The following is a 19,367-nucleotide window of genomic DNA, read 5'->3' as shown; positions in this document are numbered from 1 at the left end:
TGTACGTGTGCCAACATGTAATGGCATAAAATATTTATTTCGTTAGCAACAAAATATGCCAATCATTTATTATGCACTTTTATCAAATCTTTTGAGCTTTATTGAGAAAATTACTTACTGATTTAAAGAATAGAGGGTTTTAAGTTGCGCCATCGACACGGAGATTGTATCGTGCCGATATCTTGCTAGCATGATACGACACGGTAGATACGGCCCATGCCAATGGGCAAGGATTAAAGTGCCCATCGGCATGGGCCGTATCCACCGTGCTGTATCGTGCTAACAAGATATCGACACGATACAGTCCCCCGTGCCAATGGCACAACTCAAAACCCTCTATTTTTGAAATCAATAAATAATTTTCTCAATAAAGTTCAAAAGATTTGATAAAAATATATAATAAAAATTGGCATATTTTGTTGCTAAAGAAAATAAATATTTTATGCCATTACATGTCGGCACATATATATTTTTTGTGACCGACACGCATCGGTATGGCCTGGCACGCACTGTGCTGTATCGTGCCAGCAAGTTTCCAGCACGACCCCGTGGCACGGCACCTAAATCCTTGCCGATGGGCACTTAAATCCTTGGCTCGGATCAAAAAATTGATTTTTTAATACTAATTAACATAGATGGAACTACCTATGCTCCATCAGGGGGAGAAGTCACTTAAATGCAACTCAAGGGTCAAAGCGCAAGTCCAGTTGCATTATGTTTTTTCACTTTCTCAAACCAAACATGGGAATTATTCACGGACACTGGAAGTATAGATGCACCCTCATCACTTTCACCAAAATAAATGCGCCCTAGGAGTAGCATAGTATTTTAAGGGATAAAACAAAAAGAATAGAAAACATACAGACTTTCCAACTCCAGCTTGCCCAGTGAGAAGAAGAGTGCAGTTCCTAGATCCTTGCTGTTAAAAGCAGAGAAGTCCTACAGAATTAGTTATGTGCTACAATAAAGGGAGGTAATACTTTTCTGTGCAAAGCTGCAAGCACACAAAACACTTTTCTTGCCTAATGTCTCCATAAAAAGAGAGGAAATTCAACAATTAACTAAGGGGAAAAAGCTCTGGAACCACTTGACATTTGGCCCACTTGCAATTCGTCACCAAAAGTTTAAAAAGTTCAAATTAACCATACCACCAGAGCAAACTGTTCATTGCAATTAACCAACTTCGCATGCCCTGTCAAGTTACAGTGAAAAAAATGACAAATCACCACCTAAACTTCAACAAATTAGATTTCACCATCTGAACTATAGCACTATTGTAAATCACCACCTAAGCTTTTGCCAGATTACATATCACCAGCTGAACTTTAAACTTTGGTGCTATCAGAAAACCTGAAAAATATTTTTCATGTCACATGACAGTTACATGCTCATGGTACATTAATGAGTTAATGGAAATATCAAGCAAGGTGCTTGATTGCAACGAATTGACTGTTTTGGTGGTAAATATAAGCTTTCTAAAATTCAGGTGGCAAATTGCAGTCATCCCAAAGATCAGGTGGTTCTGGGACTACTTTTCCTTTGAGTAAATAATCAACATTAACAATAACATACATTAATCAGTCACTGTTTAAAGGTGAAACTGTCCTATACTTCTACATACAAGAATATAAGCAATGACCACGTCAAAGAATTTCAACACAGCATTAGAAATTTGATTTCTTTTTAACGGTATCAGTAATGAAATGAAGAATCTACCATAACTTCCTGCTTCTAAACTTGCCTTTATAACATTATTTAATTAAAGGAATGATGATGTTACAAGAGGAAAACTACAATTAGTACCACTAATGATTATTAAGATATAAATCCAACAACAAAGCCTTTGCTTGATGTCAGCCGTATGGATTCCTTTTTTTTCTCAGCAATCTTGGGCCAGAGTACTCGCTCAATCAGTGCTACCATGCTTCTTATCGCAACTCCTAACTTGATTTTGTCCTACTCTCTCAATCTCCATTGGTGCCTTCGAATTGAATGAAATCACTCTTTCTTTTAACAGAAATTTGTATAATCTTTCAAAATAGAAATTAACATTAGCATCACTTAAAATCCCTGTACTATACTTCTCATAATAATTACATGTTTGGTGAGTCAATCAACTACTACAAGAATCACAGGGCTTATATCCTCCCAATGCACTCTGGAATCAGCAAGCCTATGGGCTTGGCTGCCTCATACTTAGTTTTCCAACAGATGGGGCACTTTGAAATGTGTTCTCAAATGTCTCTACATACCCCTCAGCCAATAGAAACTTGTTCAAAGTCACTTGAAGGTTTTCAGAAATCTGCCATGACCTATGAACGGTGTGTCAGGAAGGTGATGTAAAACCTTCTCTTTCCACATTGAATCCTTGCCTACTATATATGTGACTGCAGTAGTATATCAATGGATCTCGAAACTCATGTCCCACATAAGCACACATTGAATCCTTGCATACTATATATGCGAGTGCAGTAGTAAAATTTTTCTAGCCTGATGTTGGAAAGGAATATGTAAATGAGAAATTCACAACTTTGTTTCTATAATGTGACGCTTTATAGGGAGGTCATCCATTCTAGAACTACTCTCGCCCCAACACGCTTAACTGCGGAGTTCTAATGGGATTCGGTGCTTTAGTGCTGCCTAGTATGATCACATCCAAGGATTTAAGTGTCCATCAGCCCTGGCCGTATCTACCGTGCCGTATCGTGCCAACAAGATATCGGCACGATACAATCCCCGTGCTAATGGCACAACTCAAAACCCTCTATTCTTTAAATTAGTAAGTAATTTTTTCAATAAAGTACAAAAGATTTGATAAAAATACAGAATAAATTGTTTGAATATTTTGTTGCTAAAAAAAATAAATATTTCATATTATTATGTGTCGGCACACATAAATTTTTTGTGACCGGCACGCATCTGCACGGCCCAGCACGCACCATACCATACCGTGCCGGCAAGTTTCCGAAACGACCCCATGCTACGGCACTTAAATCCTTGTTCACATCCCATCAAAATTCTACACTTAAGCATGCTTGGGAAAAAGCAGTTCTAGGATGGATGATCCCCTGGGAAACGAAGCATCATAGCTGAGCTATGGTCAAACAACGGGCGGAGCACGGCTTCCCACATGGTCGGCTAAGGCTAACGAGACAAGTCTCACATCGCCTAGTTCTTGAGCATGACGAGAACGTCAGGGCTTAAAGGGGGAAGGAATTTGACACCCCCAGGATTTGGAATAATTTTACATGTAATGTATAGTAGGGCTAAACCTCTTAACCCGGTTATAGCATTTTGGACAGTGACTAGGACCAAGAGGTTAAGAGGGTTGAATAAGCCTAGGGCTAGAGTAGTTCTGTAGTTCTAGAATGGGTGACTCCCCTCAGAATCGGGGTATCACAAATAGTACAACTATACCTCATAGAGAATAAAAGTTAAAATATAATAACAAAATTCGTAAGTACAATAATTATTTAAATTTACATCTTTACAAAGAGATGACTGCTTAGTTCCACATAAATCGTCGCGGTGGATTATATAGCATATTGTCATCTACAGATACAAAATTTATTTGACAATTTTGTTATAGATATAGCTAGTATTGTCAAACTAAATTGGCTATATAATCTACTATAATCAACTATATATCTAATATATCTAATAATTCTAAATCAAAATTATTTTTTATTTATGCTAATTTACAAATTACAAATTGGAGTAGAACAACTTCAATACTTCTAGATTACATTAGGTTGTTCATAAGATTAGATTAGATTAAATCAAATTATTAGGTTGTTCATAAGATTAGATTAGATTAAATCAAATTAAGAAACTTAAATATAAAACAGATTAGATTAGAATTTTTAAACTATGTTAGATTAATTTAGGTAATTTGGAATTACGGGATTCGAATTTAATTAGTTATATTCTATTATATTTAATACTCTAATAGATAATTCTAGATTCGATTTGATTAGGTTTTGTAACTATAAATTAGAATAGATAAATTCAAATATATGTTATATTAGATTCTAGATTAGATTTGACTAGACATTATAAATTAGATTAAGCAATTCTTGATTGGACTAGATTACATTCAAGAATAGAGAAGATTAGAATCATTAGATAACAAAATTAAAGTAAAGGAAGAGAAGGGAATAACAAAATAAAAAAAAACAAATTAGCGATAGGATAGTGTAATTTAGTTATCTTCAACTCTGAAACCCTAAATAAAAAATTACAACAACAAAAAAAAATCACAACAAAAAAAAGGGCAAGGTACCGTGCCGCGATACCCCGACGGGTATCGCGCGAGACTGTACCATGCCTCCATCTTGGGGCCACAGTACGTGCCGCCCCTTGCTGCCATATAGCAAGGGGCAGCATTTGGAACCATGATTCAAATTACATAAAAATTTAATTTAGATTAAATTTATAATATACATAAAATTTAAAATTATAATATAAATTTAAAATTTATTAATTTTTAAAACTTAAATTTTGATTTCAATATATGTTTGATATTTGAATTTAGATATAGCTTTAGATTTTGACTTTGAACTTAAATTTAAATTGTAAATTTAAATTATGAATCACAATTTAAATTTAAATTTTGATTACAATTTGAGTAGATTAAATATTTCTTAACCATTTAATAATAAAAAGTTGATTCCGATTCCAAGTCCTATTGTGAACCAAACAAATTAAGAGATTCATCATTTTGTTTTCCATTTTGATTCACTCCTCCTATTCCAATTTTGATTCCCATTTTGAACCAAACATGCCCTAAATTCATAGATGAAACTAAAAATGCTTGATTGAATTAAAATTTAATTTAATTCTAAGTCAAAATATAAAATTAAAATTGAATTTCTAAATACAACTTATATTTGATTTAAAATTTGAAGTTAAAAATTAGTCAATTTCAAATCAAAATATAAAATATAGTTGAGATATTTTTCGAAAAATAGGTCATTGGGGAATTCCCATTCCATCCTGGAATTGGAATTGGACTCCCATATACCAAACACCCACAAATAGAATCCTATTCCAATTCCAATTCCTGGGTGAAAAAAAAGGCTAAGCAACACGCCTTAGATTTCAACATAGGTTTGGATATTACATGAGACATTGAGTGCTGACGAAAACCCTAATCCCGAATCAAATGCGGACACGAAGGAGAAATGAAATCGTGGGCTTCGGATTCCACGAATGTAACGACCCAACTCGCTAGCAATAATAACTCGTTTGGCTCAAATCACCGACCCAAAATGCTTGAGCCCGATTCTTATTACTAGTATCATGGTCTCTTATATACCCAATCACAACCACATTCCCATCCGATGTAGGACTATTGCGGTGTCACAGACTCCCCTCGTTTAGACTCTGACGTCCTCGTCAGCTCAATTACACACACAGCTCAAGATCATCAAGCGATGTGAAACTTTCTCGCTAGCCTTGTCATTCCAATCCTGGCTTAGCATGTCATTCCGACCCTGGCTCAACCAAAACTCATCTTATATTTTCGACTGGTGATTGACTCTGATACCAAATGTAATGACCCAACCCACTAGCAAAAATAACTCGTTGGGCCCAAACCACCAGCCTAAAATGCTTAAATCTAGTTACTATTACTAGTTTCATGGTCTCTTATATACCCAATCACAATCCCATTCCCATTCAATGTGGGACTATTAGAGTGTCACAACGAAGGTGTGGTACCAAATTGGTAGAAAAACTCCTCTTTATTGAAGAAAAGAGCCAACGAGGTAAAAACGCTAACTTTTCTTTTATTAATGAAATTAATCAACACAAACAAAAAGATGAGTTTAGCCTTTTATTATAAGCATCTAGAAACCCTACTTTGAGTATGAATACAAATCTAATATGAATCAAAGTAAATAACTAATAATAATCCTAAGAAAAAAATAAAAATAAAAATAGAAGCCTAATTCTAATATGAATAGATGATTGTAACACTTATTCAATAGAAGGGATAAAATCATATATACATCACAAAAGGTCCTTATATAAAGAAAAATCAAAGCGTCTCTTGTAATTTACCCATCAAACGTTGAAAAAGTATGTTTTATCATGGCATCAAAAAGTGACCTGCATGAAAGCTTACTCAACTCAATAAGTTCACCATTAGAATAGAATAGAACACGGGTTATTCTTAAACATAGTAAGAAACACGAACTTATGTAAGTAGTTGTGACCAAGGATTAAAGTGTCGTGGCACGGGGGCGTGCCGCTCCCTGCTTGGCACAATACAGCACAGGCACGCTTCCATGCCAACACGTGGTACACTTACAGCCGATAGATACGCATGACCTCCTACAAGCACACTTTGGTATGGACTTATTTTAATTTTTTTTTTATTCCAATAAGCTCTTATAATGTTATTTTAAAAATTTTAGTCAAATAATTATGAATATTTGCTATGTACAGCTTACTATACTCGTCAATTAGCATACTGGTAAACTTTTTTGTATGTAAAGTACAACTATACCTGATAGAGAATAGAAATAAATAATTTTTAAAATTTATTTTAAAAATTATTTTTTATTTATTTTTTAAGAAAATTGTTAGATCTATCAATAAATTTTTAGCAATAAATTATATGACAAATAAATTAAATAAATTTAAGTATCAATTGATTTAGATTAGCTTTTAATTTTATCAACATTTTCAATCTTCTAACGCTAAAGTAAAATTTTATGTTAGATGTGCTTCAAACTTTATTTATCGAGTTCGATTTTGTTCCCCTGATTTGCCAAAAGCTTAGCGGTGCGACAAATTTTAATAAAATAATTTGCGAAGAAAAAATGGATGTCTATGGTGTTAGTGGGGGGTTCGATCCGATAGGCCCGAGCCCAAATATGCAAATTAAAAATTTGCCCGTATATTGATTAAATCAAGTACATCTATTTTCAATTTTTTATAAACTATAGATTAAAAGTTGCCCAATTTTATATTTCTTTAAAAAAAAAGGAAAATAATTTTAGGAAGAAGCCAAATAAAAAAAACAGAAAAGTGCAACAAACCAAAAAAACAAAAAGAATTTGGTGGGGAGGGGCGGGTGGGGGGGAGAAAGGGTAGGTTCTACCGAGATGCAAAGAAAAAAAAAAAAAAAAAGCAAAAAGCAAAAAAGAAAAACCACGACAAAAGTGTCGCGTCATGCTGGCGGGTGTGGGAGGGGGGGGGGTTCGAGGACCCCCCTATGTTTTGCCCCTACGTGCCGCCCTATACAATACAGCACAAGACGGTACTTTAAACCCTGGTTGTGACTAACTACTGGAATTCAATTCTCTTAAACAAGTATGCGTGTCGACTTCTATAAGGTGAACATCAATATGCTAAAATACAATTTTTTAAGAAAATAAAAGTATTGATATAGCAAGTGCTTATCCGATTTGAACCAAGCATATTAGTTAGCCGAGAAAGTTACAAAAGCTATATTTATCTAGATTAGATATATCTACTAAGATAGATGACTTCAAGGTCCATCATGAACAATTCGCACATCATCACATAATGATAAGCTTGGTTGCAATTGACGAGGTTTGAAATAAATATTCATGTGTCAACTCTGACAAAAGTATCATTGCCAGGTGGAATCATACATAGTAAATGAAAAATTACCTTTGATATCTTCACCCGTTCTTCCAACCATCGTCTGACTTCTTCAACCTATTATATCATGGTTAAAGAAAGAAAAATTTTAGAAGATACATCTTCCACCAATAAAATTCGAAAAGAAGATAACTTTCATAATTTTCACAAAATAAGTAGCTATTGAACAACATGTTAGGCAAGTTTAAGCCTCTTACCTTAGAGTTATTAGAAATTGAAGGACATTAAGACCAGAAGTTTAAAATAATGAACCAGCATGAGGGTATTACTTGATGAGGAAAAATACACATAAGATAGGCAATTGAAATGGTAAATGAAAAGCATCAAAGTTACACTTGATCATAACCCAGCTATTCCAACTTCCAAAGGCATATTAATTCGGAAACTGAATAGTATTTCAATCAATGATTTGTTTCCCTGTTTAAGACCAGCATATGCAAGTACAAGCATGGAGTGCAGACACGTCGTATCAATTCAAACTTCACAATAAATCCGCAAGGTGATGTGTAAGGGTTTACAAAACAGGAGATAACAGTTTTTGGTGATCTCTAGCATCATATGAAGCCAACATGCATTGACAGTGAAGTGGACCATACCTCTCATTCACTGCTCTGGAAATGCTCTTTACCAAATTTAAATCTTAGATGGTTCTTAAAGATCTCTTGATATCTCAAAGTTGTAACTCAAAATGCATAAATCAATTTGTAATTCAAAGTCTTCCCAATTACTCGGATTCATCCTAATGCAATTGAATTTGATAATCGGGTTAGCTTAAGGTCAACTGAATAAATTCTCCAGGCAATGAGAAACCGAAGCATATATGGTTAATATAGAAATCCTATGTGACGCCCCACTTTCCAGGGGAATCACCCATCCTAGAACCACTCTAGTCCTTGCACGCTTAACCCTTTTAACCTCTTGGATCTGACCACCACTCAAAATGCTAATAGCCGAGATAAGATATTTAACCGTATTACATGGGGAAACTAGAAATTGAAAATAGTGAAGATCTCTCAATCAACTAAATTGGACAATCAAATATGCAAGATCTTCATAGATTAAGGCTTTGTATGATACTGCTTCATTTTTTAACCATTCAAATCCTCTGCTGATATTGTCAATTTCGAATAGAACTGTGGAAGTAAAACAACGGTCTAATTACATAAGTGTTGTTTTTTTATAAGTGTTGTTCATTTTAAGAGATTGGTTTACGAGCAAGCTATAGCATATATTATCTACGAGTACACGAGTCCAATGTTTTTTGTATAAGAAACTTGGAGGATTTTTAGAGTCTTTTGCTTTTCATCTTCTTTGGACTTGGTCTAGTCTTGCGTATTCTTTTAGTGGCCGTATATTGCTATTTAACAAGAAAAAGGTAATGAATTTCTTCTTACATTTTAGATTTTTTTAAAAAAAAACCAAACATAGTTCAAAAAATTTCTTGAAATTGTAATGTATAGTTTAAGCCTACATGAACTAATGAGAGGGAAAGAAGTAAGGACCAATAGAAGAGAGCAAATTTGAAAACATACCTTCTTCTTGTGAACAGCAAGTTCGGCCAAGGAAGTAGGCTTATGTTTATCAACCCATAGCTCTTTTGCATTACACAAAAATCCTGTTATAGAAGTACAGTTTTCAGCAAATAGCAATAAATGCTACATATATTAAACAAAGCAAGTATGGTGCTCTACTCATGACCAGCATTCAAAGGGCATTATGTGAAAAACAACCTTATCTTATCTAGGAATTACATAGCCCTGTCTGGCAGTGCTGTGCAGTAAAACCTCAATAATATTGTTCCGCGTTGACACCTCTGATCAGTTATTGGTGAACATTTTTTATGTTACTACATGCATTAGCAAAAGCATTCTCACACATGCTAAATGCTTTTGCTAAGACCGTAGAACTTCTAAATGAACATGACCATATGCCTTGACCTAACCCAAACTAACAAGTAAAGCGTAACCCAATACCAAGCTATGTTTAACCTATTATTGCTAAGTCCATGAAGATTCAAGGTAACCGAATGCAGCAAGTCAGAGAAATAAAAGGACAAGAAGGGAATAAGTAGGAAGCAGGAAGGGAAAAAAAAAAATTAGAGGAATGATAGCAGAAGGTACAGAATGCATGCCCCTTGTGAAAACTAACTTCCATTAACCAAACTTCATCATACATCAACTCTAGTGTTGGATCCCAACTTTGCACTAAACATAAAAGCATCAAATGGCCTAGGAAAAATTTTTAATCATTCAAGACCATTACAAACCTATCTATTACAAAATAGAACTCTGTAAATACAAATAAGACTTGTTAGAACTCCCATTAAGGAAACAAAACCTTATCCAATTCAAATCTTCGGCTCTCTCAAATTAGCTTTATAGAGCCCAAACAGGACACTAAATATTACCCCAAAAATATGGATCAAAACAACTGAAATTCCATCAAAAATAGAAAATTGAACTACGATGCTTTCAAAAAAAAAAAAAGAACAACTAAAATATGTGGGCCCGAACTCAAATGTAACAAAAAACAGACATGAATCAATCCAATTACATACAAAATTAACTCTATAAAATCAAAACAACTCAACTAAGCAATTTTCCACTCTTAAGTTAAAACCTAATAAACTAAAACCCTAACTTGTTTAGACTATACAGATCGCTATCTTCAAACAAACTGTCCCCGAGATATTTCAAAATCAGTAGCACCAAAGAATTAAAATCAAACATCTCTAGTAGGAAAAAGAGTTTTAGTTCAGTGCCTACAATAAAAACAATCAGCATCAGGCACCAGCAAAATCTCCACCACAATGTCGGAGAAAGAATGAGTGGGATCTTGGAACTCAACTACATATACTTTCCACAAATGAGCATTGAAGAAAAGATCAAGAAATTTAAGCAATTTGGGAAAGCCTTCGACTAGCATACACAAATACGAAGACCTTAATACACAAATACTAGCCCTTGATCGAGCTTTTGTTGACCATATCTTATTTGATACCCATATGAAGGAGGTTGCAATTGTGAATTCAGACTTCGTAACTAGCAATATTCTTTATGACTTGTTTAATTCTCGATAAAATATAGAAAGCTTTTTTTTTCTTGATACAAAAATTATGAAGGAAAAAAAAATTAGGACGAAGCTTAATGTGGCATTTGTCCAACCATGGCTTTCCCATTGTCATCTTTGTCTAATCCATATCTATTGCATTGCATAATATGGATTCACACCAAAAACAAAAAAACAAAAAAAAAAGTACTAGAAGGAACCAAACTTCGATCTTTTATTGAAACATTAATACCCATTTCAAGGAACACCATTAGATAAGGTGGTATATGCAGCTCTATTATACTTGTAGTCAATGCATAATGCATTGGAACAAATAATTTGCAAAACTATAAAAAGTAATCTCCAATATGCACAATCAAAGTTCACATTCTGATTCTTGTGGAAAACTTTAAATCATCCTCCACAATTACTTCTTTGGAGGTTTTGATATAAACAGCAGTGTAATAGTGCAGTAAAGATGGTATCATAGCAGTAGAATGGTAGCACAACACTGTTGCAATAGCACTATAGTAGAAATGCTATAGCATAGATACTGTAGCAAAGAAGGAAGAAAGAAGACAAAGAAGACAAATAATTAAGACAGAGGAAGGAGACCAATTAACAAAGTCGAAGGGTAACGTGGGAAGAAGATAACCATGCGGTACAAAACAAATTCAAGAGTCAAGACAAACTCTGATACCACTTCATTAAATTCAAAATAACTTAAATTACATAAAGCATTGTGGACTATTTGTAATAAAGATCCAAATTGAATATCCAACAAAATTCCTTGAATTTAAAGGGTTTGAATCTCTAATCATAAATTAAGAAAAGATCCGTTCGTTACATGTAGGAATTTTATCTCATTTCTCCCAAATATAAAACTAGTTAAATCTTAAAAAATAAGCCAATCCATAAAGTATCTCAACTTAAACTGTCATTAAGCACCGAAATAATTCAAAAAAATAACAAAGTAAAATAGAATTGAATTCATATGTAGCTTATACTACATGAGCCAAATTTGGACCAAGATGGTGTTTGACCTACAATAAAAACATATGGGTGCAAACCAGGGTTAGGTGCATGATTATCTAACCTAGTCCAGTGAAATATTGTTATTTAACATACCAAAGAATGGTTTACTGCAAGCATAAGGCAAAACTTAGAGCAACTTTCTTCATATCGCAGTTTCATTTTTCATCTCAGCAAAGGCCATTCGACAAACAGTAAGATACAAGTTGCATTAGTCTTCCTCCTGATTGGCTCAATAAATACTAAAGCAGACTGCAATCCTTTATAGAAACTACTTTGAATAGGAACTTTCTACAGCTCTAACCAGACTAACAATGAATCTAATAATGACAGTTCATAACTAAATAATTATCTAGCTCCAACATTCTTAAAGTAGATGAAAACTCTAGCCTAAGAAACATGATTATGTGCCTCAAGTATGTTAGGTTATTCTACGTTCTTGTCAGTACTCAAACAAATAAATAGAACCCTATCATAAGCTAAGGATGAATTCTATAAGTGCTCCAAACTGAGGACGTAATATAAAAATACCATATAAAAGGTTTGAAGCAAATTTACCTTGCGTCAAGCTAAAGTCATGAAGGCATTCAGAAAAATTTTCAGAAAGCATATCAAATTCAGCCTTCACCTAATGCAAAAAGAATAAAGGTTACTTATTATCCTGTAAATGAGATGTAAAAAAACAAACATAAGAAAAGGAAGCATGCTAAAACCACTAATAAGAGTCTCACATGCTGAAGCTGTTTTTTCATATAAAAAAAGGCAAAGGAGATAAAGACCATTTTGTGATGAAGTTCCGAAGAATAGGTTGAGAAGATACTTTTAATAGCTGTCTACTACTGATTTCTAATAACCATTTCAAGAATCAAAAAAAAATTACATAAGAATCTGAAAGAAGCATCAAAATCTCAAAGAGAGAGAGAGAGAGAGAGAGAGAGATAAAATCATCTTTTTTTTGCCACTACTGGCACTCGCCGAGCATGTCTACGACATTGCATGCCTTCCACATGTGCTACATATGTTTTATTGAATTTTCCATTCCTTTAGTTGGCCACAATGTAAATTTCCCAAGCTAAATCCAGCCCTCTTGGCATTTTTATGATACCAAGAGCAATATGGACCACTTGTGAATCCTATTTAGACATTAAAAAACATAATGAAGGTTTGGGCATGCCCTATAGAGGAAGGCAATTCAATTCAGTGGCATAGCTACAGCTAAGAAATTTTCCATTTAGACCGACTTAAGATCAGCTTGAAATGGATGATGATACTAAATAATCCTCTGGCATGCACTAATGTCTTTCAGAAATACAACTACTAGTTTTTCTCTCAAAAAAGAAAAGAAAAAAAAAAGAAGAAATGCAACTAGTTTTTAAGCTAAAAATAGGGATATTAGGGTAGAACTGTGAGGCAAACTGATAACGATTTGGCAAGATGGTTGCTACTGTTGATAGGTTGACTCACATAAACTTGGCGTGCCATGTAGAGAAATAACAAATCATGCAAGTTATGTACTGAATACTTGGTGCCTCTGTGCTTCGCACTTTGTATATATGTTAGTTAGTTGGTCTTTAATCATGAGAGGACTCATGAACCAGCGAGTTACATATAGCCCAAAATATCTCTCTCTCTCTCGCTGCAAGAATGCTTTCATATATATAGTTAGTTCGCCATATCTGGTGAAGGGAGAACGAACTTGTAAGGAATTACAAGGAAATGAAAGAATCCGAAGTGCGTAATGAAACAGCATCTTGCATAATCAAAAGTAGCTTTAGTCTAAGCTCAAATGAGCAAATTGCTGGGAGCTCATATAAGAGTTGATTTTCTTGCTCTAAAGTACGACATAATATTTCAAGTATCCGAGATAAAATGCAACAATTTTCTCAGAAGCACTCACCAATTAAGTCCAAAATCAAAAGAATGCCCAACACCACATAATGTTTATGAAGTCAGAAGCTTGCAAACTAATTAAAGGCATCTACTATCTATGCTGCCTTGTGAAGTTTTTCTTTTTTATGGGAATTCGTCGAGCTTATTTTACAAACCTTCTTCCTTACAGATAAAGTGGACATATTCTTCATCTCAACTTACCGAATTGCCTTAAGTCCGCAAAAGTAGATTCACTTATTGGCATCATGCTTTACACGAATGCGCTACTGGTTTTGCTGGCAAAATGGCAAGGATGGTTAAGGATTGCACGATGCAGTCCAGTCAACACACATGCAACTGATTCACTATACCTATGGATCAGACATTGGCTTGGTGGATGAAGTTGAACAATTATAGGACTTGGGCAGCTTTGATTGATAGACAATGAAGAGTTCAGTGACCACGTTAATAGTTGGGCCACAGTTGAGAGACTAACAAACTGTCAAAATTCAGCAAAAATGCATGTCTAACTTCATCATTCTTATGGGCAAAAGTAGAGAACTTCACAATTAATAAATCAGAAGTATAATCTTTACCTTCAACGTTGCTTCGCCGGAAAAGCGATCCTTCTTCGCCCTCCCCCGGCAGACCTTCTTCCTCGAAACGGGAAGCTTTCCAAGTCTCGACCTCGAGGCTCGGCGACCTCCGCCGGCTGAGTCACGTTGGCCGTCCTCATTCTCCGAGGAGGAGGAGGAGGAGGAGGAGAGCACGATCACGGGCCGCCGCTTCCCCATGGAGCGGACGAAGAGGTGCTTGCCGCTCCTTTATGCGGCTATTCGAGTAGGGACATTCTCGATGAAATCGAAGGTGCAGGGAAGAGATCGTACGCAGGGTGGGTTTGGTTGGGCGGGGATTCAGTACTGTAGGGAGGCGAAAAATGGCTTCCGAGAGGGGGAACCGACGACGGGGGCTTTTTGCCTTCCCGCTGAGCAGGAAAATTGTACGTTCGTCCTCAAACTATAACGAAGCCGATATTTACTACTTATATATATTATCTAGGATTATCTGTATCTATACTACTTGTAAAAGCTTGAGTTTTAAATATTTTTTTCATTTCAAAAATATATCTATCTTTTTTACTAACTAGTATTTGACCCGTGCGATGCACGAATAATATAATAATATAAAATAATAAAACTTATTGTGATGATAAAAAAAATTATTCTAATTAATATTATATTTTTTAAACAAATAAAAAAATATACTATCAATTTTAATTATAGTACATATTAAAGTACAAAAGGTAGAGAAAAAAAATTATGGACCAAAATAAATAATCAAATAAAAAGCAAAATTCAACCCTGCTCTATTATCTATAAATTGGTGTGCAAAATAATTTACATTTATATATTGATGTGCAAAACAAAATGATAACTAAAATTGATATGAAAAATTACAAATGACATTAATATTTAAGCATTTCGGAAAAATATCTAAATTTATTTAAAAAATAAAATGACAGAGTTGAATTGTTGAAAAATTGTAAATTTTGAAATAACATGAAGAAAAATAAATCGTTCACCTATTTTAAATTCTAAAACACTTCTTTAAAAACCACATTGCTTGTGGTTTTAGATAATAAACCATCTTTATCACAAATTAGAATATTCAATCTGTCGTTGCTTCGAACTCTAGATATTGCAACATATAACTGACCATGACTGAATATCGGTCTAGGTAGATATAAGCCAACATGTGATAACGATTTACCTTGACTCTTGTTTATTGTCATAGCATGCATATTGTAGGTTGTTGTTAGAAAAATATCACATTAAATCATACACATCAAGTGCAGAAGTAAAAATTCTCACCTTAGTCCAACACAAGTTACCATTCTCTCACAAAATTCACAATAGAATCCAGCTCCATCAGGAATCACCTTTTTGCTACACTTTTTATAAGAATTGTAGTACCAGCCACGCTCAGTCTCAACACTTAGAATAATTGCTAGAGTGACACATACACAAGGCTGAAAAAATGATATATATTCAATATTAAGAATAAGAGAATAAAATGTATTAAAACGATAAATATGGAAAAGATATTTACACTTGTTTACCTGTTGGCATTCTTGAATTTCAGCCAGAGTTTTCTTTTGAAATACTTTTAGGAAGTCATCCGTTAGAGAAATAGTGGATTGAGTTGAAATTTCACTAAGCACCATAGATTGACTTAGTTCTCCGCTTACAATCCTAAATTTTATATTTTAATGTAAGTAAACAATATATATATAAAAAAATAATAAGGTTATTGGTTAACTTACTTATTTTTGAACTCCAATATTTTTAATATATCGGTGTTGATCATCATCTTGGTTGCATAAAGAGAGTTTGATATACTACGTGAACCTATGTTGCCCATAGATATACAATAATTAGTATAATTAGTAAGAATATAAATAATATCCAAAGTTTGAATAAATGAGATACCTGCAACGTCTTTTATCTTGCATCATTGCATTATAATTATGACAGAGCTTTCATCCCCTACTTGTCTATAAGTATGAAGTTCTTCAGCAAACCTTCCCCACAATGTGCAACCCAGCTTCTTGTTACTATAAGTTTTAGAGAAAAAAGTACTAAATGACCAAAATACAAATTAAAAGAACCATTACACTACAAATGCTACTTATAGATAATTTTTATATTTATATTTATATTAGCAAGAAAACTCAAAGAACGTAAAGTACCGTTATTTAAGATGTAGACATGAGTGTCGTAATATAAAGTTATCAGATTGATAAATACAATATAATTTATTTTGGATATAACTGTCAATCTAGTCATCTATTTATAATAATAAGCAGTTAACTGAAAAAAAACATATAAACATTCAAAAGATATATTTATAATTATGAGCACCTACTTGTCATCCTCAAGTAGCATCGTAATTTTTTTTGTTTCTTTACCGTCCTTGCAGCTTTCTTCCATTCTACTAATTCCAGAAAGCTTCTCAATGACATCTGATAAATTAGAAAAATAAAACGTAAGAATCAATATAGTAGGTACACATATTAAAAATTAAATTTTAAAAATTAAATATTTGATGCATGTAACAACTCTTACCTACTAAATATTTGTCATCAGCGACATTAGCAAGTATTTCATCAAAAGAGGTAAATATAAATCCATACTTTGATATTGTCAAAACATCTTCCATCTCACGTACAACCGTAGAATATTGAAAATTGATTTTGTAAGGATGTATAGTGGTCCTATAGGAGCCGCTGCTCTACCCCACTCCAAACTGGTTGATCACATAAACTTTTCCTTCTGTAAAAAGGCATTTAAATTTGTTCAAAAAAGCTTTTCTTACCGTTGCATGTATTCTATCTCCCTATAATAGAAAATAAACAAATTATGTAGTATCTTTTAATAAAAACAAAGCAAACGTATGTTCAATTTGAAAATGAAAGTCGTATCTTACATTTTGATCAGAAAGAACTAACTCTAGGCTATTCACCACCTCTGGACGATTAAATTCAGGCATAGTATACAGACAAATCACTCTGACTTTGATCTTCCATTTGTCTCCAAGAAGAGTGATGTCACGTATAGAATCATACCCAAGTGCCATATCCTGAGAACAATAAGACATCCAAGAAAAAAAATTAATACTTGCTTCGTATTTAAATAATAAAATGAAAATAATATGTTATATTTTAAAGCATCAACATTTAAGAACTGAGAAGGATACAGGAGTGACAGTAGGAAAAAAATTACGAAATAAAAATTGCAGAATGAGTGATAGTAGGGAAGTGACATGTAATATCTATATCTATACTACGTGAGTTTTGAATTTTTTCCTCTTTCCAAAAATGCCTGTATCCTTTTTTACTAATATTTTTATGTCCAGTAATTTTCAACCAATCATTTCAAATAATTAACTAAGTAATAATTTATTCCCAAATAAAGATAAATATTTTCCTTCTCACGCGTAATATCTGTATCCGCCAATTCTTTCGCAATGTAATATCCATGAATTAGATATTATTTTCTTAAAAAATCTAATTTTATTTTTCCTAAAGTAGAAAATCTATATTTGTGCTTGTAATAATTTATTCCCAAATATAGATAAATATTTTCCTTCTCACGCGTAATATCCACAACCGCCAATTCTTTCGCAACATAATATCCGTGAATTTTTCAAATATCTTAACATAATTATAAGTGACTTTGAAATAAAAATAAAGATAAATATTTTCTTTCTCACTCGTAATATCCACACCCGCCAATTCTTTCGCAACATAATATCCGTGAATTTCTCAAATATCTCAATATAATTATAGGTGATTTTGAAATAAAATCTCCTTCATTATAGGTGATTTTTAATAATATAGTAAAAGATATTATTTTCTTAAAAATTCTAATTTTATTTTTTCTAAAGTAGAAAATCTATATTTGAGCTTAACACGTGGCAAGCATATAGAAAGCCACATGTCAGCTTCTCACATAAGGTTCATAAAGGGTTCTACTTTAGTATATAGTAATAGATAGATAGATATTTTCATATTTACTATTTTTCAACCAACCATTTTAAATAATTATTCAAATAATAATTTATTTTCAAATATAAATCTTAAGTTTTTGCTATTGAATCTTATCTAATGAATAAAAGTAAAAATATATGTCAATTTTCTTGACAAAAATATCCTTGATATTTGTTATCTCTTGTCTACATATGTATTTCTCAAATATTTTCTCTTTTCTATCCGTAAATCACGTAATACGTAAGAGTAGATTTAATTCATACTTAATTCAAATTTTAAAATTTAATTTGGAGTATTACGTGATGGCCGGTTATTACATTTGAGAAAGAAAATATTTGACAAAACGCTTAGATAGGAGATAAATTTAGTTTTACAAATTATGTGATTGATAGGTATTACGTTAGATATATATTACGTTAGATATGAGATAAATTTAATTTTACGTATTACGTGATTTACGGATAGAAAAGAGAAAATATTTGAGAAATACATATGTAGACAAGAGATAACAAATATCAAGGATATTTTTGTCAAGAAAATTGACATATATTTTTACTTTTATTCATTAGATAAGATTCAATAGCAAAAACTTAAGATTTATATTTGAAAATAAATTATTATTTGAATAATTATTTAAAATGGTTGGTTGAAAAATAGTAAATATGAAAATATCTATCTATCTATTACTATATACTAAAGTAGAACCCTTTATGAACCTTATGTGAGAAGCTGACATGTGGCTTTCTATATGCTTGCCACGTGTTAAGCTCAAATATAGATTTTCTACTTTAGAAAAAATAAAATTAGAATTTTTAAGAAAATAATATCTTTTACTATATTATTAAAAATCACCTATAACAAAGGAGATTTTATTTCAAAATCACCTATAATTATATTGAGATATTTGAGAAATTCACGGATATTATGTTGCGAAAGAATTGGCGGGTGTGGATATTACGAGTGAGAAAGAAAATATTTATCTTTATTTTTATTTCAAAGTCACTTATAATTATGTTAAGATATTTGAAAAATTCACGGATATTATGTTGCGAAAGAATTGGCGGTTGTGGATATTACGCGTGAGAAGGAAAATATTTATCTATATTTGGGAATAAATTATTACAAGCACAAATATAGATTTTCTACTTTAGGAAAAATAAAATTAGATTTTTTAAGAAAATAATATCTAATTCATGGATATTACATTGCGAAAGAATTGGCGGGTACAGATATT

General features: G+C 32.8%; 1 protein-coding gene across 6 annotated transcripts in view; it reads right to left on the bottom strand.

Moving 5' to 3' along the window:
- Window positions 1-14,587, bottom strand: part of LOC109713859 (cell cycle checkpoint protein RAD17) — a 32,287-nt gene extending 17,700 nt beyond the window's left edge. For 5 of the 6 annotated variants that reach the window (XR_002217189.1, XM_020238109.1, XM_020238111.1 and 2 more), the window contains exons 1-5: window positions 14,181-14,587; window positions 12,274-12,343; window positions 9,168-9,250; window positions 7,645-7,692; window positions 863-919 (exon numbers count right to left, since the gene is read on the bottom strand). Coding sequence is in view for 5 of the 6 variants with exons in the window: in XM_020238109.1 (XP_020093698.1) it covers window positions 863-919; window positions 7,645-7,692; window positions 9,168-9,250; window positions 12,274-12,343; window positions 14,181-14,378 (456 nt within the window). In the remaining variant the exon portion in view is untranslated. Of the gene's footprint in view, window positions 1-862; window positions 920-1,148; window positions 1,193-7,644; window positions 7,693-9,167; window positions 9,251-12,273; window positions 12,344-14,180 lie in introns of those variants that run through there. The other variant, XM_020238113.1, reaches the window with a different exon arrangement.

The sequence above is a fragment of the Ananas comosus genome, linkage group 8, assembly GCF_001540865.1.
Source record: "Ananas comosus cultivar F153 linkage group 8, ASM154086v1, whole genome shotgun sequence".
Classification (NCBI taxonomy): Eukaryota; Viridiplantae; Streptophyta; class Magnoliopsida; order Poales; family Bromeliaceae; genus Ananas; species Ananas comosus.
This window is presented reverse-complemented; position numbering and strand designations above follow the sequence as displayed.